The 22,122-nt window shown below is 39.7% G+C and overlaps 1 protein-coding gene across 1 annotated transcript; it reads right to left on the reverse strand.

The window, feature by feature from the left end:
- Nucleotides 1-3,388: 3,388 nt before the first annotated feature.
- On the reverse strand, nucleotides 3,389-20,548 carry LOC308402147 (protein SSUH2 homolog). Its single transcript, XM_080890783.1, has 12 exons — nucleotides 20,401-20,548; nucleotides 17,336-17,416; nucleotides 17,185-17,260; nucleotides 16,972-17,101; nucleotides 16,227-16,287; nucleotides 15,279-15,400; nucleotides 14,212-14,274; nucleotides 14,043-14,122; nucleotides 12,115-12,207; nucleotides 11,868-11,973; nucleotides 10,730-10,837; nucleotides 3,389-4,125 (listed from the first exon to the last, which is right to left on the reverse strand). Exons 1-12 carry the CDS (start codon nucleotides 20,411-20,413, stop codon nucleotides 3,985-3,987), a joined length of 1,074 nt encoding a protein of 357 aa, XP_080746909.1. The 5' UTR covers nucleotides 20,414-20,548; the 3' UTR covers nucleotides 3,389-3,984.
- Nucleotides 20,549-22,122: the final 1,574 nt, after the last annotated feature.

Raw genomic sequence — 22,122 nt, forward strand, 5'->3', positions numbered from 1 at the left:
AAGCTGTATAGGCTCGAAAGCCTACTACCAATTAAGCATATTAGGTGATGTGCATCTCTGTAATGAGAAGGGGTGTGGTCTAATGACATCAACACCCTATATCAGGTGTGCATAATTATTAGGCAACTTCCTTTCCTTTGGCAAAATGGGTCAAAAGAAGGACTTGACAGCAGTCTCAAAATTGCAAAGCTTCTGAAGCGTGATCATCGAACAATCAAGCGTTTCAGTCAAAATAGTCAACAGGGTCGCAAGAAGCGTGTGGAAAAACCAAGGCGCAAAATAACTGCCCATGAACTGAGAAAAGTCAAGCGTGCAGCTGCCAAGATGCCACTTGCCACCAGTTTGGCCATATTTCAGAGCTGCAACATCACTGGAGTGCCCAAAAGCACAAGGTGTGCAATACTCAGAGACATGGCCAAGGTAAGAAAGGCTGAAAGACGACCACCACTGAACAAGACACACAAGCTGAAACGTCAAGACTGGGCCAAGAAATATCTCAAGACTGATTTTTCTAAGGTTTTATGGACTGATGAAATGAGAGTGAGTCTTGATGGGCCAGATGGATGGGCCCGTGGCTGGATTGGTAAAGGGCAGAGAGCTCCAGTCCGACTCAGACGCCAGCAAGGTGGAGGTGGAGTACTGGTTTGGGCTGGTATCATCAAAGATGAGCTTGTGGGGCCTTTTCGGGTTGAGGATGGAGTCAAGCTCAACTCCCAGTCCTACTGCCAGTTTCTGGAAGACACCTTCTTCAAGCAGTGGTACAGGAAGAAGTCTGCATCCTTCAAGAAAAACATGATTTTCATGCAGGACAATGCTCCATCACACGCGTCCAAGTACTCCACAGCGTGGCTGGCAAGAAAGGGTATAAAAGAAGAAAAACTAATGACATGGCCTCCTTGTTCACCTGATCTGAACCCCATTGAGAACCTGTGGTCCATCATCAAATGTGAGATTTACAAGGAGGGAAAACAGTACACCTCTCTGAACAGTGTCTGGGAGGCTGTGGTTGCTGCTGCACGCAATGTTGATGGTGAACAGATCAAAACACTGACAGAATCCATGGATGGCAGGCTTTTGAGTGTCCTTGCAAAGAAAGGTGGCTATATTGGTCGCTGATTTGTTTTTGAATGTCAGAAATGTATATTTGTGAATGTGGAGATGTTATATTGGTTTCACTGGTAAAAATAAATAATTGAAATGGGTATATATTTGTTTTTTGTTAAGTTGCCTAATAATTATGCACAGTAATAGTCACCTGCACACACAGATATCCCCCTAAAATAGCTAAAACTAAAAACAAACTAAAAACTACTTCCAGAAACATTCAGCTTTGATATTAATGAGTTTTTTGGGTTCATTGAGAACATGGTTGTTGTTCAATAATAAAATTATTCCTCAAAAATACAACTTGCCTAATAGTCAAAGGAGCTTGCAAAGAAAAGCGTCTGGACTTCTTTAAGTTACTTGAAGACGTTTCACCTCTCATCCGAGAAGCTTCTTCAGTTCTAAGGTCAAATGGTGGAGAGTCCCAGATATAAACCTAGTGGGAGTAACCCCCCACAGAGGGACAAAAGGATCACATATTACAAAATCTTCACTTCTTTCTGTTTATCATCATTTTTATGCATCCCCAGCTTGGTGGAAATATGGGAAAGAAGCAGATGAGTCTCAGAGTTTATTTTTCAGTTTAAGGATTAACATATCATTAATAAACCACAGTAATAACACATCATAACATGTAATAACATGATCAGGCCCACCAGGTTATGAGCAAAAATGTACCTGTATGAAGGTAAGGCAGGCTATGCAGATAAAAGAGCATTCCACTTACTAAATGGTTATGTCCATATTTTAAATGCATATTTTTCTAGAACAATCTGGCATTAGGGGTTACATTCAGAAGAAACAAAATTATAAAACAGAAAAGTTGTTGGTTATATTATCAAAATAAGAACTGTGTAACCTGTTTAACTAAAAACAAAACTAAAATCTTCAAATGGTTAACAGAATACATATTTAAGTAAATGCACATAAAAAAATAAATGCACATAAAAATATTTTTATGACTGATTAAACATTAACAGTAGACTATTTTAAACAGAAATAATTTCATCCTGAATATCATAGATAAGTAACAGCCAGCAGAGAGCAGACCCTCTGAGTCGGACACTGCCTCCTACAGGATTTTTGCAGTCTTGAAGAAAGGCAGTCTAAAGGGTTGTGTGGTTTTGTGTATTTCTTTAGTTTTTGCAGACATACGATATATAATAGATGGATATAGTCAATGTTCTGCATTGATTAGTGAAGTTCCAATGTGAAGACTCAAAGCCTTAAGTTGATGATTATGACTGCTGCTGTCTTGGTGTTTTAATACCTGATGTGAGAAAGGAGACACATCACACACTGGCTTGAGGTATATCGTGTTTTATCCTCCTTTCTGACAGTAGTGGTGTCTATAATTACCAATGCAACATCATGCTGTACTCAGTAAGACCAGAGATTAGCAACTTAAACTTAACTCCATCATAAAAGTCTACTGAGCTGACAGAGAAAGGCAGCTAACGGGCATTTTCTTATACATGTCTTTACATCTGGACTACATTTAGCAACTGGAAGAGTTTAAAAAGCTATTTAGCATGAGCTTTTATATACAGTCTATGGTTGCAATTATGTAAGCTAAAGATGTGAGGGGTCTTACTGTGACTCCTATTGTCAGATGTGCACCTGGAAAATACTTATGGACACATTCAATCATTTAATTAACTGATTACAGTTGATTATAAAACTGTAATGTTTGAAATCTTTCATATTTTACAATTTTCAAATGCTGATAAGGTGCGCCTACAACCCCCCCAAAATTCACATCAGATATTTTTTATAGAAGGAAGGAGTGCATGGTGAACTCAGGGTTGCTGCCTTAAGTGGAGGAGTTCAAGTATCTCATTGTCTTTTTCACAGTAGATGAATAAGACACTGTGGCAGATTGACAGACGGATTGGCGTAGCTGTAATGCGGACCCCATATTGGTCTGCTAAAGTGAGGTGAGCAGAAAACGGAGTCGAGCTACTAATATGTCATTCAGTCACCAACTCGCTTCAGGCCATATGAACTGAGCCCTTTTCCTTCCTTCCTTCCTTCCTTCCTTCCTTCCTTCCTTCCTTCCTTCCTTCCTTCCTTCCTTCCTTCCTTCCTTCCTTCCTTCCTTCCTTCCTTCCTTCCTTCCTTCCTTCCTTCCTTCCTTCCTTCCTTCCTTCCTTCCTTCCTTCCTTCCTTCCTTCCTTCCTTCCTTCCTTCCTTCCTTCCTTCCTTCCTTCCTTCCTTCCTTCCTTCCTTCCTTCCTTCCTTCCTTCCTTCCTTCCTTCCTTCCTTCCTTCCTTCCTTCCTTCCTTCCTTCCTTCCTTCCTTCCTTCCTTCCTTCCTTCCTTCCTTCCTTCCTTCCTTCCTTCCTTCCTTCCTTCCTTCCTTCCTTCTCCCAGAATGCATTTAAATACAAGACAGACTGTCAGAAAAACATGTGAATAAAAAAGCAAATATAGAAGCTTTTCATAGAGACTTAGAGCTAAGCAATAATTAACCTTTATATTGATCCTCGTTTCTTTTACATATGTAGGATGTTTAGCAAATGCAACAGACACTGTATGATATGCTTCAATGAACATGAAAAAGAAAAGAATAAAAAAGTCCAGAGGGGGACATGGCATGCTAAAATACTGGCGACTGTAGACAAAGATTTTCAGAAAGCGTGACCCCTGACCACTGAGATTCTAACTCGTGATTTTGGCATATTTAAGACTATGCCAAAGCATCTGAAATGAATTTCAGTCTGGACTTTGACTAAGCTACTTCAAATCCTTAATTTAATTCACTCCCACCACCATGTTTACTTTGGTATGATGTGGGATGCTGTTTTGGCTTTCATAAATCAAATGAAAACAATTATTTTAATAAACATTTCATGCGCTGATGTTAAAAGAAGAGAACAGTCTACAGGATGACGCAGCAGCAGGTTGCTGGATAGTCGTCAGCATTGACTTTGTGTTCGTTGCCGTACACATAGTAGGCGTGGGTGTTGTCTTTCCACTCGTAGTTCACCCTGGTGATGGGGATCAGCTCGACCGTCTGCCTCTGAAAGAGAGAGATAGAGGTGCGTGTCAGCTTGAGTAGGAAAGCATTAGCTTAGCTTAGCATAGACTAAAAGCTGGAGGAAAGGAAACACATCAGCCTCATTCTGTCGTACGTCTTGACCGTCTCTGATTCGCATAAACATTAAATGGTAGATCATTATTAAATATTAATAATGATTGCTGTGACTCATTTGTCACAAGCTGAAATTTGTGGCAATGATTGAACATGACTATCTCAAAGACTATTAAAGATAAAAGCCTAATATTTTAAAATATGTTTTTAAAATATGTTCAAATATGTAAAAATAAATATCTAAATATTTAAAATTTGAAAAAAGTGCAAGACTACTACAAAGTCCTATATATGAAAGCAAACTAATAAAAAAAACTTCCCATTTCAAAAGACAGAAAGTGAAAATTTCTAAATAGTATATAGTTATCTTTCACAACAATGCTAAAATAAAACTGAATCCTTTTTAACATTAAATGATTATGATTTTCTTCATTTTTGTGATTATTTCCATTTAACTTTCATGTTTAATTGAGCAAATATCACAAGCTGTACCACAAAAACATCAGCAGATAGTAAAAATGGCACTATACCACTTTTTTATATCCGATACCGATATCATAAATTTGGATATCTGCTGATATGAATCCAATATAGTGTATTTTTTAATCAATAAAACTGTTTTTTAAATATTTTGCTGCATTTTGTATAAGTTCATACTCAAGTTTAAACAAAAAAAAACTAAAGCTATTCTGTTATACCTGTATGCAAAAAATACACTGCACCCAAAATATTTCATAGTTCAGCATAGTGATGTGCGATACCACTGATTTCCTTTCCGATCCGATACCAAGTAATCGTCAGGGTGGTATCGACGATACTGATCCGATACCGATACTTTGTACAAAAACGTATTTTATTTATTGTATCTCAAATTATAGCGTCATAATGATTACAGGACATCAGATTTCTTGTTCTTATCACTTAGTAATGCAGAGTTCATCATATAGAAATAAAAAAACTGAAGTTGTGCGCTATTTGAACACCTTGCCTGCCTGCAGCACTAAAGGACTCCGTGAGAGACGTCACCTGTCCCTCTCCTCCTCTTCAGTTCGCCTCAACATACGCTATTCTGTGATATGATTTACTCTGAGGTGTTTGACAAGGTTAGTGATGTTGCCACAACCATACATGCCAACCCTCCTGACTTTTCCAGGAGAATCCCGAATTTCAGTGCCCCTCCTGAAAATCTCCCGGAGCCACCATTCTCCCGAATTTCTCCCGATTTTCCACCCGGACAACAAAATTGAAAAACCATATCGCAGAATTTATAGCGCGGCCCAGCCAATTCCAGTTTCCAACAATGGCGGCAGCGACTTAGTTTTAATATTACTCTTGTTACGGCCTCCGGCCTCAGGTGGCCCCGCCTTCCTCTAGGTAAATCAATGTGTTCCAGGACTTGTGTGTGATTGGTTACTGGGAGACCCGTGCCAACCCTCTCTTATGCAGAATGAAGTGTGCCAGACCACACGGACGATTGGCTGCCCCGGGATCCCATGATGCTCCAAGAGGCAATCAGTGGCTGATCGTACCCACCTGTGGCTACAAAAGGCTGGAGGTCCTTCACTCAGTGGCTGCTGCTTAGGACTGAACATGCAGTTTGCCCTTCGTGCCTCCCTCGTTGAACTTTGTCGAACCTTGGTGCATGCTTTAAACTTAGCCTGATTAGAGTTTTGAGCTGCTAGCGGGCTGTGAGTAGGATTTTGTGAAGCTGGCTTGCCTTAGTTAAAACCCTAGCTTTTATTTTGTGTGCGGCCAGCCTGCCTTAGTTACCCTTTAACTTTTACTCGTGACTGTTCTTTCTTTATGTAATAATTGTCTGCCCAGTGGTCTGTTGCACAGCCCTGTCGGTTTTCTGTTTAAAGTTTGTAATTAAAACCTTTTGCTTTACTCAGTTTTGTGTTGGGGGGCTCGTGTATGTTACTCCCTCCCTGACGCCTAGCAGAGGGGGTCGTAACACTCTTATTTCTCTTTCTGGGTCGCAAAAAAACTTTTAACATATTTTCAGGTGAGAATGTAGCTGTGTAAACTTCAAATATCTGAACCGACCGACACATCGTCTTCAAACCCCTGCGGTCTTTCATTACTCGGGTTAAACATGATATATAAGTCACTTTGATAACTTAAAAATGTTATTGTTTGGCTTTTTCAGTGTTTTATTTGTTCATGAGCAAATCAGTTTGGCTGAGATTAAAGTTATTAGATTAGATTAAATTAAATTTAACTTAATTAATCCCTCGGGAGGGTTTTTACACAGCTGAATAAACGTTAAACAGAAAACTAATTAAACAAAGTGTGAGACGGTCGAGAGTTTACGCCAGCGCCCTGTTATATTTTAGATAGCAAGGAGCAGACGGCAGAGTTTCACTTCACCGAGGGAGCTCATGACGTACTACCCGGCTTTCTTTAGACCACGAAGGCCGGGTCCTCAGGTGGAAGCAGCTTCTGAATTTGGACACCCTTGCTGTTTCCGGGCCGGCCAATAATAAAGGTGACATTTAATGCATTTTATCCGATGAATAAACACTGTAAAATGTATTTTGAATGTCTCCCTAATTCTGAGGTCTCAAGTATGGCCACAATACCTCACTCTTGGAGCACTTTTTTGCCACATGTATCACAAACCATGTCTCAGCTGTTTGTGGAGGTAAAATATGTCCGCACAATTACGCTCAGCCATTGTTGTGAGTGCGCACGCCAAGGGGCTGCGAGACATTTATACAGCCGTATTTCGCACATGACTATGAAAGAGGAAGTAGTTCCTTTGAATGTAGACAAGATCTGAATGTTATAGTTTCTTTCCACTGTGTTCCTGTTAATGATAAACTACAAATTTACCCTAAATTACTAAAATATCGATATTTTAATGTGAGAATTGATTCTAGAACATAAATGATTATGTATCGGAGGAATCGATATTTCAGGATCGATCCGCACATCACTAGTTCAGCAATACTGATCAATCTAATAAACTTAAACCTACACCATCCTCCCTATTCTGGTATTTTAAATGAGAATAAGATGGAAAAGCATGTCTTTGTGCCCCCTTTTCCCTGTTAATGCCCTACCTGCCCCCTGGCTAAACTTTGCTAGACCCGCCCCTGCACAGTTACCAGCCGTCAGCTACGTAGAAAAGGATCCTGGTCTAGAAAGTAATATTAATCTCCATAAGTTGATTCTGTTCATCTGGACGTAGCGTTTTGTGGGAGAAACGTTTCGTCACTCATCCAAGTGACTTCTTCAGGCTCAGCTGACTGCAGGTTTCCCCAACCTTATAAACAGTACAACATTCTAACAACAGCTATAAGCTCAAACGTGCTGCTGTTGTTTAGCCGCTGGTTTCCTTTTTCTGGTGCAAAGTGGGCCAAAAACAAACAAGGGAGACGGGACTTGCGACAGAAAAGCCGATCAGCCGATCAGTTTCATGATTGAAGTAGCAACAGGAGAGGGAGAGAGAGAGAAGAGGCAGTCGCTCCATATATCGGTTGTTATGCTTAACGTGGGAATGCTTTACAAACATTCAGACATTAACTTACACACTTCTTCTCTCTGGGATAACTTTCTTGGAGATGAAATGCCGGTTTGGTAGCGAGACGCCAAGTGCTCAACCAGACCACCGAGAGGTCTCGCACGCCACAGCCGCTCTATCACATGACGCATACTGCTCCGACGTGCTACGGTTATGAGTTGAGTTACGCCATGGCGCAAGTTTTTCTTTGAGGCGCTTTCGTGATATTTAATGGATTGATTACATTTTTTTATTACCGATATGTAATATTGGATCGGTCCATCCCCAGTAGATAGTCTAGCTTAAATAGAACAAAATCCTTGAATTTATGTTCTTTGTGAATTGTACTCCTTTTTTTTTTTTTATGTTGTTTCCATCCCCTGATGTATTACTTGATATGGTTTTTTGAAATCGTTTTTCAAGATCAACTTTGACATTGGGTGCTAACAATAAAGGTCAAGGCCAAATGTTTAGTCAACCAAGATACTCGTGCCCCCCCCCCCCAAAGCCTTTTATATTATTGTGAAGTTTGAAGATGATCCATAAAAACTTGGGTGGGTTATATATGTTTTTGCTGATTTACATATTTTATGTGACCCTCGACCTGATTTTCACCAAAATTAAATCAGCTCGAGCTGTCCTTGGCATCTACCATCACAACATCATCACCATCAATTTGAAAATGATATCTTGAAAATTGTTAACACTACACTGCTAACAGACAAACAATTCCTTTGGGTAGGTGGATATTAGGGATGCAACGATACACAAAATTCACGGTTCGGTTCGATACTTTGGTGTCACGGTTCGATATTTTTTCGATACAAAAAAAATGTTCATGCCTTTTTAATTTGTCATTTATTAAAATTATAAATATATATTTTAACTCAGAAGTACAGTTTTTAAATTTAACCCTAACCCTTGTGCGTGTTTTTTATTTTGACAGCGAATGCGCACCTGCGGACCACTTATGTGCAGCCCTGGTTATTTAGCTCGTCATATTGCAGCCACAGAAATTCTTTTGTCCATGAAACCATAAAGCTGCACTTTCTTTTTGCCTTATAGTCTCATTTGTCATAACTTCTCCGTTTTGTGGTAAGCTTTTCTTTGGCTGTCACTTCTTCACCCTGACCTGTCTTATTTGGCTCAGCAGAACTAAAATATATATCCTGCTGCTTTTACACACGGACTCACATAAGCTCAGCGATTCTCTGCGCGATCAACCTCTCACATGTTTAAGCTGCGGGAGATTTCACTTGTCATGTTTGCATAGTAAGCTAACGATTGATAAGACGATGTCAGAGGAATTGGTGCACAAATTATCATCACTCACAGATCAGTGCTGTCGCTCTCTATACACAGTTCGCACGATTGCAAAGTGAAAGCAAAAAAACAAGCGCAAATTTAAACGCGATTTCAATATGTCACATATTGACAGTGGCTCACCGATGCCAATGACATAATTACCCAGCTACATTTCTGAAAGAATGCAAAAGCATTGACATATATTTTTCCTTCCTACAATAGCCCGACGGGCAGGGCAGAGATAGATTTTGGTAGCCCGTCTGAAAAAAATCGCTAGCCCCAGGACGTCGGGCTAGCGATTTTGCGAGCCCTGTATCTGATTGAGGAATCACTCATCTTTGGAAAAGAGAGTTTATTACAGAGAAATGTCTCTTTCCAAAATAAAAGCTATACTATCCGCTTCTTCTGGGCTATATTCTCAGCAGCATAAGGAGAATCATGTGCTAACAGCTGTCTAAATGACTCGGCTAAAGTTAGTAGCATGCTTGTTGTTTTTGTCTTTGCACTAGGATGATGTCGGCGTAAATGTGCAGTCATATTCGTTGTGTTCCCACTAGTGCTTTCAGGTTAATCTCGTTGAAATGACCTTAACGCCACAACACGGCAAATCTCCGTTAACGAGCTACCGCCGATCGCCTCGTGCATGGGGCTAGACGGCCAACACGTTAACGAGCTAACTGCGCTAACACACTAGCTCCCACCCATGTAATTGAGCATTGCATGGCACATCCAACATACTGTTTTACTTTAGTCCATGACTCGCTTACCTTCAGGGTCATACGTCACATGAAAACCAAAATAATTCCAAACGCCAGATCTGAATGAGGGTGGGGGAGGTCCATGTTGCAAGGAGAGCTTAACTTCTGTCTTGCTAGCTTGCCCTGCGCTCTTCCTTCTGACTATGCTGTCTGTGTTGAGTGCTCAGTGGATCTGCGCTCGACAGTGCAGCCTAGGTGGAGTAGTCGAACGCAGATTCACAATATCAACACAGACAGCATCGTCAGAAGGAAAGTTGATAAAATAAATTACAAATGTTGTATTGTTCGATACATATGCGTACCGAACCGAAAGCACTGTATCGAACGGTTCAATATCGATACGAATATCGTTGCACCCCTAGTGGATAACTATATACTGTTCAGAAATAGCGACTAGTTGTCTTTTGCAAGGTCAAGGGTTTTTTTCTTATTAGTGTGTTCTCAAAAATGTATTCATTCATTTCAAGACACCTTCAGTCACGACGCACCACAGAACACTACATGTGGCCATCAAACTGTATATCTCCTTATGACATGTGGACTAATTTCACAAAATCTCGCTGATACTTTACATAGTATTGTTTTAACTTTGGAATATTTCATTTTAATTAAACATTGCACTCTGAAGGTCTTTGAAAACGTTTCTTGTGTCATAAGAACAAACCCCTCTAAAACCCCACATTGTAAATTACACCACAACCTTTCCTGGAATTGTAAATGTATGTGTCTCATCACACTCATGACACTGTGATTGGCCCATTTGGTGCTTTTGTTTCTTCTACACATTTCTGGTTACTTCCAGAATTGTGTAGTTCATGTTTTGTTGCAACTGACTGGGAGTGTATGAATCAACATAAAGAGAGAAACTCCCCACCAACAAGCATTTTGGTGGCAAAATTGCAGAGCAACACAGGCACACTAGAATAGACCTTTTGTTTTTCTCTTGAGCTGTGTGTCGGCCTACCTGCTGCAGAATCCTGGAGGTTTGGCCATACTTCGTTTGATGTTCTTTGATCAGACGGTCAGAGGCCTGAGAGACTCCTGGGTTTGGAAACCCAAACAGCGGGTAAACCTGAGAGATAAAAGAGAGAAATTAACATGCAATATACACACAGCTAACCCCAGCAATGTCTTTTACTTCTTACGTTTATGTTTACCTAAACTACATCTGGCTGAAGTGAGCCCCTGCTGTGGCATTATGTTTTACTTATGAAGATTAGTTCATCTTTAAAATGCGAAATTTGGAATACAGCATTCTAAACTGTTGTGTAGAAATTACTGTGATGTAGTTTATTGTGTATATTTTGGTATGAAATAACTGAACTGAAAAGTGTGAAGCTACATTAGCTGTGTGTGTGTGTGTCTGTGGTTTTCATGGGGACCAAAAACTGGTAGTTTACTATACTACACTACAGGGAGTGCAGAATTATTAGGCAAATGAGTATTTTGTCCACATCATCCTCTCCATGCATGTTGTCTTACTCCAAGCTGTATAGGCTTGAAAGCCTACTACCAATTAAGCATATTAGGTGATGTGCATCTCTGTAATGAGAAGGGGTGTGGTCTAATGACATCAACACCCTATGTATATTTGTGAATGTGGAGATGTTATATTGGTTTCACTGGTAAAAATAAATAATTGAAATGGGTATATATTTGTTTTTTGTTGAGTTGCCTAATAATTATGCACAGTAATAGTCAACTGCACACACAGATATCCCCCTAAAATAGCTAAAACTAAAAACAAACTAAAAACTACTTCCAAAAACATTCAGCTTTGATATTAATGAGTTTTTTGGGTTCATTGAGAACATGGTTGTTGTTCAATAATAAAATTATTCCTCAAAAATACAACTTGCCTAATAATTATGCACTCCCTGTATACAGCCCTCGTTTGAAGGCATTTTTGAGACTCAAAATGTGGTTTTAGTGTCAGGGTTACAATTAGGTTAGGTTTAGGGGAAGGGTCAGGGTTAGGCAATCATTTTTGATGGTTAGGGTAAGCGGCTAGGGAAAGCATTATGTCAATGAGATGTCTCCACAAGGATATAAATACACACAGACGAGTGTGTGTGTGTGTGTGTGTGGGTGTGTGTGCATACCAAGTTCTGGCTGTTCTTGAACAGCTCCTTCCCATTCACTGAGCACAGCTTATCAGTCTTTAAACCAGAGTTATGCTCCACCACGTGGTCTTCCACATTGTTTTTCCTAAATACACACAATAACTATATTCATATATATGTACCAAATCACAACATCTTCAAGAAACCTTGAAGATGTTTCTTCGAGGTTAATTAAGAAACATAATTCAGCAATCCAGTGTTGGAACAGCTCAGTACTTGTACTCACCACTCCACTTTGAGCTCGATGTAGGTCAGCAGTTGGCGTTTTCCTTTACAGGTTTGACACTCCTTTTTCCCTCTGCCATTACACTTACTACAACTAAACACAAACATAGACGTGACACATTAACCTTTTGTTTTTCTTTTTGTGGTCACATCAATATCTTCTTTAGGCCCTAGTTGGTGGTTGTTCTAGGTGGTTGGCCACATAACCAGTATGCTGCTTTGCTGTATTTGATCACCAACAGTTGGTTTTCGCTGGCAGCAGTCTCAATGTTCTTGTTTCAGGTGTGACCACATATGGAAATTCCATATTGCATTTCAACAAACGGGCCTATCAAGGTTTTATTTCAGCAAGGTCCAGGTTTTGGAGGCGGTCTTCATACTAATGTTAGGCTGCTTCTTCTTCGCTTGGCCCATTCTGCTGTGGATGTAATCTGTGATCTGATTTTTGAACTATCAAATGAATGCGTTTAAATTCACTGCTTAATTGGGGCACCATTGAGATGAAAAGCAGCCGCCGATGCTCTGTGGTGTTGATTTAGAGTCCATATGGCCCGGCAATGCAGGCATTGTCACAGAGGATGTCAGTCACCTCTGCATCGTCATTTGTATCGATAAGCTGTCATTAGCAAACATCAGTCTTGAATCATACATCCATGAACATACATCATCCAAATAATTCTTATTCCAAAACTCATTTCCTCAAGACTCAACTGTTCCTAAAGCCAAGCCTGAATCGAATAAGAGTTTTTAAATGTGAATTGAAATCAGCTTTGTAATAATCTAAAATCATCTTTGGGAGGTGCTTTTCTAGATTTACCTGGATTTACCTGGCAGGGAAGGGTTGGACCATTCTTGTTTCCTTAGATCAGATTTATTTATTTTTTTTAAATTCTAATATTTCTGTATTTCATTTATTATTTTCTGAGTATGTGTACGCTTATTCTGTTAATATTGCTGCTTATCTTCACATCCTCCAGAACATAATTTAACAGATTCCATCCTTCACGTCTTTTAAAATAAAATAAAAATATATATTTTTTTTTTAAATCAAAATTGAGTTATTGCGGGATGCAGATAGAGGACACAGATGATTGTGGTGCGACTATCTCTGCTCATGTATTCATCAGGCAAGTCTGTAGTGCTAGATATCAAAAAGTCAGTTGTTGATTCTTTTGGTTTTATTGCTGGTTGCACTGCAGACAAGATGCAGCTGCTCTGCACACAGGAGCAGACTCTGCTTCAAGAATTGTTTTCGTGGTTGTGTGTGTGGGGGGGACCAGTGCTAATGTCACATCCACTTGTGCTTTCACAGCTTTGTTGTACTCAACAAACATCTTGTTTCCACTTTTAGCAGGAACAGTTTTTCTTGAATATTTTGAAAAGTGTGGTGTTTTGCTGTTGGTCTGCCCTCTTGTAGCTCCCTTTTTAGGTATGAAGTCATCATTTGAGGCTGACACACTGCTCTCATTCTCAGAAATGTCTGTAATTATCTTGTTGTGGAGTACGCTAGGCCAAGTAGTATCATTGATATTGATATTCTTGCTTTCTTAATCACGTATAAATTTATACACTTATTATTGCAGATAGGAAAATATGGCTCAACCTTAACAGAAACTCAGCATCCCTGTTTTATCTATAGTCACAGTTATTTATATCACCTAAATTTTAAAAAGAGAAGAAAAAAGAATGGAAGTCTGGTTATGATTGCACTTGAATGCCGAATGAATGAACGGCTAACTAGATATATTATTAATGGTTTGCATGCATAAACAGAAAACCTGGCTGTTTTGGTCCCTTTTTAAAAAAATCTCCAGTTTACTGCATTGGATTGATTTGCTCTAAAAACATGTACTCATATTCTGAAGTAATAATTGCCTTTTTATTTATGGTAATGTTGTATGCATAGTTTTGTTCTGAAAAAAGTAGTACCTTTCTTTGCCTGTGCCATTGCAGTGACTGCAGGCCGCATCCAACTTCACTCCAGTGCCATCACACACCCAGCAAGCTTTCTACAAAGACACAAATAAGCATTTTTTTTAACATTACCACCAGATTTCTCCTGTCAGCAATTATTATGCATTGTTGAGAATTTTCTTACTTTTCCACATCCATTGCACTCAGTGCATTGCTCTACACCTGTTGCATGGCAGGTGTTGCATTCCTAAAAACACACACACACACAAAAAAGTTAATAATAAGATTATTGTCACACTGACAGACACTTCTCCTTAGATCCTTAGAACCTTCCCACACATTCCATGTTAACAGCTTAACTTCTAATCAGAGATCAAGCTAAATCAAAACTGCAAATAAAGTTGTGGTAGGAGTTTGCATGTGCTCAGAAAAAGGTTTTTATAGTCAAATGAGAAAAGAAAAAGAGCTATGTGGCCACAATGACAAGAAGTATGTTTGGATTAGTAAAGGTGAGGCATTCAAACCTAAATGTACCAGCTGTTAAAGATGGTGGACGTAGCAAATTCTTCAAATTCATCTCAAAACAACAGCTACATGATTGAAATGCTGAGCGCTCCAGCAGGACAATGATCCCTAACACACATCGTTGTTCTGTTGATTTAGCCTTGGGGTTCTACATTGCCGGAAAAAAAAAAGATTGTTTATTAATCCTCACCTTTGACTCTGCATTTGGGTCATTTTCACATACAATCATGACACTACTGAAATGTCTTGAAGAACTGCTGTATTGAGAACCCTTGAACACTATCGGTAACCCAAGAAACAACCTCCGGTCCTTTCAAGACCCTGTCAAACCCATGGAACATTTTCAGATTTGACAGCTTTAATTCACAAAGGGCTGCTTACATCTTTTCAAGGTTCCCTGCCAGCTTTACTGTGCCTATATATCCAACCATTACTTGAGTCAGCTCAATGCATTTAAAAAAAAAAAAAAAAAAAAAAAAAGCTCTAGAAAAATCCCATGGACAACTAGCAACCCAATGAAACCTTTGGAGCATGATAATTCCTTAAGTTCATGTAAGGACCACTGAAATCTATTCCTTAGACCATAAAAACGTTTTCAAAGCTACTGTGGTACTTAATACATGTCCAGTGATTGGGGGGGGAATTCGATTTACATAATGAAAGTTGTGTCAGCCCTCTTAAAGCTAAAACCAGCACTTTGATAGATAGCTTCTGTTATTCAGTCACCTTGACAGAGGATGTGAATGGCACCCGGATCTTCACTTTATGGTCACTGAAGAGATTGGGGGGCGTGGCCTGGACCTCCCACGGTTGTGGAGCAGGTTGGGTGTAAAAGTCAGCAGGCTCACCTATTAATTATACAAGAGCTCACAGCAAGTGACAGTAAAAAACAAACAAACTGATGTTTAGGTAAGGATTAGGCAACGATGTCCAAAAGAGGAATTCGTTGTAATGAAAGCAGAAGCAAGTGTGTTTCTCCAGTGTTGAATTGACACTAGAAAGTGTCTATATGGGTCCACTCTTTTGAGTGTTAAACATTTTTGACAGTGTTATATTTTTAACAGTAACCTAGTCCGTTTTAAAGATTAACAATGACGTTGAGCAGTGCTGATTTCCTAACACTGGACTATTACTAGCATTTTGAGTTATTTTCCAGTGTTGGAAAATCAGCACTGCTCAGTGTTAGTCATTGCTAACCTTTAAAACTGACTAGGTTACTGTTAAAACTATCACACTGTCAAAAATGTTCATTTAATACTCAAAAGAGTGGACCTATATAGACACTTTCTAGTGTCAATTCAACATTGGAGATTTTGCAGTGGCATTTTTCCATGTAGTTTCTGTTATGGTCCTGGGTCTGTTAGAAAGTGACTTTGAGGGGTTTTTTTTAGTAAATCTTGGTATTGTTTGGAATTATATTCATGTATCTGTTCCCCATAGTGGAACAGTTGTGGTATTTAGTTTCTTTCCCTTGTTCAGTTTTCTGTGATTAGTTTGTTTTTGTATCTCCCTCTCGTTTCCTCTTCCCTCGTTATCTTGTGTATTTATCATTTAGTCGCCCCACTAGCTGTGATTTTCCCCATGTTTCCTTTTTAGTTCAGGGATTTTTTTTTACCCGTTTCTCGACTGCCTGTAAATTGTTCTGGACTGAATAAAATGAAAATGTGTTTTTACCTTCATATGGTTTCTGGGCCCACTCAGTTGACCTGGACTCAGTGAACGTCTCTAGACGGTACTAAGGAACAGAAAACTGACTTTACCAAGAGAAACTGGATGTGATGATAAGATTCCCCTGTCAACGTACAACGAACTTTGTGAGCCTTCAGTGTGTTTCTGGATCAGGATGAAGTTGTATTAATGCACATGTAGATTAAAAAAAAAAACAAGAGGGAAACAAGTTAGGGCGAAAATATTTTATAACAAAAAAATATTATGAATGGTTGTCGTTAGCATAAAACTGTAGGTAGAAATAACTGATGTTAGCTTACTAGTAACAGCGTGGTGTGCATTACTGCATAACAAATCCTGCTGTAAGACTAATCTACAGTGTAGTTTTCGACCACGTGCAACAGCCCTGAAGATTTGTAATGAAATAAACTGTCCAACCCACAAAACTGCACAATTATTTGCTGCCATGGGGTTGGCAAACTACTGCTTCAGTAGGTTTGGACACTTACTTAAAGCCCTCAGGTTTCTGAGAAAAAAAAAATCATTACACATGTTAATTTTTCAACAGTTCATTATCATTCAATTATGTCCTTTGGTCAAATATTTGGAAAAAACATTTAAACTGAATAAAAGCAGTTCAAACCAGACGTCTTTAGTAGACTGATCAAGATAGTAAAGGCAGATATGGAGGTAACTCAGTCCGCAGCATCACTGATGCTGACAGCATTATAAATAGGGAACATTTAATCACCCTAAATGTGTTGAATGGCTCTATGGAGGTGATGACTCCCTGAGTGACCGGAGCGTCACTGTAGCAGCAATGAGACGACACAAATTCCTTGAATGCCTTACGAGCCTCATCCTCAGAAAGAGAGGGGATGCTACAAATCACATAAACTTTGTGTTAAACCAGAAAATTCTACTGGTTGGTGAGCAGCTCAGAAACACAGGTAATATGTCGTACCTCCATTCAGGATTTTCAGGGGCAGGTTGGGGTGGGGCTACTGGCTCCGTGGGCATGGGAGGGGGCAGGAAACCTCCTGCATCAATGACAAATTTTCAAGTACAAGCAACAGGATTAATGTGAGGAATTATGTGAACTGGGCTTTTCTTACCTCCTCCTGGCACAGTGCCTTCATAGCCTGGGACATTGCCAAACATGTTGGCTTGGGGTGCCATGACAGGTGGATACATAGCTGGAATGAAAAACAAGAAACAAAAAATTCAAACCAATCTTCTGGGTGAAATTAAAACTAGTCATGTCTCCAGCTTTCCATGTTTACTTTTTGATGCAAACCAAAGCTCTGACCAGGCAGCTTAGGAGGTCTGACATTTTGTCTTGGCAAGAAACTGATTCCACTCTCTAGTTGGTGGCTGGTTAGCTTGGGATAAATACTGAAAGGGAAACAGCTATTCCAAATCTATTCAAAGTTAAAAAAAAATATATATATATATTTCCGAGGAACTGATAAGCCTGGCTTATCAACCAGCACCTTTTTATCCAGTTAGGATAGGATGTTAGGACCTCGAAGTCTCATGAATACCTGATGAATATAGTGGTGGCTCATGAGGTAGAGCATGTCATAGACTAATCGGAAGGTTGGTGATTCGATCAGTGATTCGAGCTCCAGTGCTCATGCCAAATATCCTTGGGCTACTAAACCCAGGTTTGTGTCCGATGTATCCACTGGAGCATGAACATGTGTAAATGTTAGATAGAAAGCACCTCCGGGTGTGAATGGGTGAATGAGGAAAGTTTTACAAAGTGCTCAGGTAGAGTAGAAAAGCGCTAGGAACCAGCCTATTTACCATGAATACAGTGCCCAGGACACAACTGCACCCACATGTGCTTTGCAATTTAGAGGCATGCAGAGCGTTTATTGGTCAGTTATATCTTTTGTATAAGTACAGTGAAAATACACACTGTGGTACTGTACTCTACTGTGAGATCTCTCTCTGTCTCTCTGCTGGGAAGTGAAATCACTGCTATAACTGGGTTTCTTTAAGTTGTACAAAAATAACATTTTAAATAAAATTTGAATTTTATTTCTAGGCTGGACTAGCTTATCTGAAAGACCTTAAAGTACGGTATCACCCCATTACACCACTTGCGCTCAGACTTCAGGTTTACTTGTGGTTCCTAGAATATTTAAAAGTAGAATGACAGGCAGAGACTTCAGCTTTCAGGCCCCTCTCCTGTGGAACCAGCGCCCAGTTTGCATTCCAGAGACAGACACTATCTCTACTTTTAAGATTGGGCTTAAAATGATTCTTTTTGATAAAGCATATAGTTGGAGCTGAATCGGGGGACCCTGAAACATCCCTTAGTTATGCTGTAAAAGGTCGAGGCTGCTGGGGGATTCCCATGATACACTGAGTGTTTCTTCTTCTCTCACCATTTCCCCCCCCCACTCATTAGTTATAATTAGTCACTGGCTCTCTTCCATAGCATGTCTTTGTCCTGTCTTCCCCCCCTCACCCCAATCGGTCACGGCAGATAGCTGCCCCTCCCTGAGCCTGGTTTTGCTGGGGGTTCCTTCCAGTTAAAAGGTTTTTCCTTTCCATTATCACCAAAGCGTATGCTCATAGGAGGTGGTTTGATTGTTGTTATTGTTGTTTTTTGTTTTCTCTGCATTATTGTAGGATCTTTACCTTCCAATACAAAGCACCTCGAGCACCTTAACTGTTGTTGTGATTAGGTTTTGTATAAATAAAACTGAATAATATGTATTCAGTTTAATTAACAGTCTCATCAACATTAGCCCTCTTTACCCCTATGAAGGAATATTAGGACCATATTAAGAAAAAAACATTATTCATCAAAAAAAAAGGTAAAAAAAGGCAACCGAAACCCCACCACAGGTTCTCGTTTTTACTCATGACCTTTCATGACAATTAAACTAATGACTTTAAACCATCAAACCAGAGAACCTCACAAGATTTTCCCTCCACTTCCATTTTGTTTACAATAAGCTACCACATTTTTAAATTCAAAATCACTGACATCTGTCTCTGTGTCTCCCTTTCTCTCGCTCTGCGTCTTAGTTGTGTCTCTTTTTTGTCTCCCTTACTTCTTCCCATGTTCTTCTATTTGTTTCATCCTTGTCTCTTCAGCCTGTCGTGTGTTCCTGGGTTTGCTTATCTCTATGCCAATGTCAAGCTTGCGTGTTTTTCATTTAGTTAATTGTTATTTCATGTGCACTGTGTCCAGCTTTGCATCCCGTTTTGTTCTAATTTGTTCCTGCTATGTAATTATGTGTTTCCACTTCCCTTATCACCCATCAGTGTATATATATATTATCTCTGGCTTCCTATGTCATTTGTCGGAGTGTCTGTTTTCCCACCCAGTGTCCTCCAGTGTCCCCTCCCTGAGCCCAGTGCATGCTCCTGGGAGGTCATCTGATTGTGGAGTTTTCTCTGTACTACTCTTGCAGCTGTTCTAGCATCTCAAAAAAGAATGAGTATGTTAACCTGACACCCAAGCAATTACCGAGGAAGGACTGGGCTCAGTAGTTGAAGAAAAAAAAAAAAACCAGACACAAAAAACTGAAATTAGCGAAACAACTTGATTGTAAAAATGTAAACAAAAAATCCTGTTGCTTATTGCCCAAATTGCACTATGTACAAAACAGAAAGTTCCTGTTAATTCGGATTTTTTATTTTATTTTTTTCAATTTCACTTAATTTCTGTCGCTACTACAAAGGCGAACATCTGCATTAAATTCTTCAGGAAATAAGGTTCAGATGGGTTAATGAGTTTCATCTGGAGTTTACTGTCCGAAAGAGAAAACAACTGAAACTCCTTAAAAAAAAAAAAACAGAAATAGATTAAAGCAGCAAATATATTCAGTTTAGTGAATGCTGAGGTTTAACGTGATTCTGACTTCTTAATCTTCTCGCACTGAATGTGTTTATAGAAGAAACAGCGTTTCAGTCCTGTCAAAGTATTTTTCTTTCACAAAAGTACTTTTTTCTCCTGCACAACTGTAAGCAAATAGAGAAAAAATGCACACGTTGGACTAAGAAATTTCAAGAGTCTAAGAATGCAGATTGTAATCGAAACACATTTACGAAGGTGGACTATCAGAAGCCGAGCTTGCGCGTTTAATGGCCCGGAGGCGTTTGGTGGTCGGTTTCGTGATAGTTCCTAAAGTCTGCCGTCCTGTGTTTCAATTCTTACCTGCGCTGTTCATTCTGCTGCAGATCAATCACGCTGTTATCAGCTGATTTTTATTGATCTGTTATAATCTCTCTGAGTTTTAGTAGTTATCCCCCGTTTCCCCTCCGTCGGGAGCGCGCAATGAGCACGGATAGCGGATCTAGTTGTAGAAAACTTGGACGACGCCCAAAACATGAAGCCAAAACGTCCCTATCGCCCCCTGGTGTCTGGCTGCAGTATGGGTCATAAACCCCGCCTCCTCCATGTTAGCGGATGGGACTGAGGTCAGACTAAAATAAATTAATTCTCCTCAGATACATTTTTTCCAAAGATTCTTTCTTTTGTTATCAATAATTCTCATCACGCTGATTTATGTCCAAGGGGTCTCCTTTCCCATAAGTTTGATTCAAATTCCTACCACGGTGATGTTAAATTGGGGCGTAACGTCATCATAACAGCTTTGACTGGCAGCTGCAGTCACGGAGAGACTTGTATATCTCTGTTCGGGAATAGCAGATAGAGCGTAGGAGAGAGAGGGCCAGCGTTTACGTTACAAAACCACGACCGACTGTTTTAACTTGACAGCTATGGCGTTATTTTTGTGCCACTATTCTGAGCGCACGTAAAAAAAAATTAAGCGCCTGCAATTTTTTTAAGTGCGCTCAGAATAGTGGCAGAAAAATAACGCCATGGACAGCCTGAGGTGTTCTTCAGTAAACTGGACTACCCGACAAAAGGACCCGAGGCCCCGGTGCACTTTTTCGGTAAGTTAAACGTGTTTATAAGCTAATCCATTAATACCGTCCTTAGCTAGGTCCTGAGACCTAGCTAGCTAAGATGAGCACTCGGTTGTCGGGGAAACTTGTTTTGAAAAGTTCGTTTAGCTAATCCGTGCAGGTGAATGAATTTACCCTGACTAAAGAAATCAAGAGAAACGCCCCAGGTTGCTCAGTCACTAATTACCGTTAGTGTACTTTTATTACAAGCATTATACTGTAAATGCAACAGGCTGCATTCTGCTTCAGCTCCTGTGCAGAACTTTGAGAAATAAACTTTATATTTCAGTTTGTGATGATTCTGTTCTCGTTGTGATTACAGGAGCTGCCCTCAGATTCAGACCTCAGCACCAACCAGTGACAGCAGACAGATCATCCAGCATGTTCACATGTTAACTGCAAAATTAACTGATGAAAACAGTACAAAGGTTAAAGTACCACATGTGCTGTCAGTGAAAGCTGCAGCTGTTTTAAAGTTAAAGACAAAAAGTCAAAAGGATTACTCACCCCTGTAACTGTGTCACTATATATATCAGCATTAACAGGACCGGTTTGGTGTTTCAGAGAGCTGCTGATCTCAGACCTGCACAGCTTCCGTTTTAAACACTTGATGTACTCAGCTACATGAAGAACATATTTGATTTTCTCTGACATGATTAAATAAAACCTGATGAAGGTCAAAGGTCACCACTTGTATGTCGAACTACAAACTTGTGATCTGGAATTCTTTCACAGTTTTTTGCAGATAGTGTGTTATTCACCATAAAGTAATTCAGAGTTATTCATACTAGAGTACCCAGAGAGGATAATATATTTTTAAATGTGTAACGTTCTACAGGACTGAATATAATATCTTTATGTAAAAGCCCGGACCCACTGGGGAGTATCCGAGTATTTATAACATTACACAAACCAAAGGTCTCCATCAAAGAGTTCATAAAATGCTGGGTGTATCCATCTTCTGGGG

The sequence above is a fragment of the Rhamphochromis sp. 'chilingali' genome, assembly GCF_963969265.1.
Source record: "Rhamphochromis sp. 'chilingali' genome assembly, chromosome: 9".
Lineage (NCBI taxonomy): Eukaryota > Metazoa > Chordata > Actinopteri > Cichliformes > Cichlidae > Rhamphochromis > Rhamphochromis sp. 'chilingali'.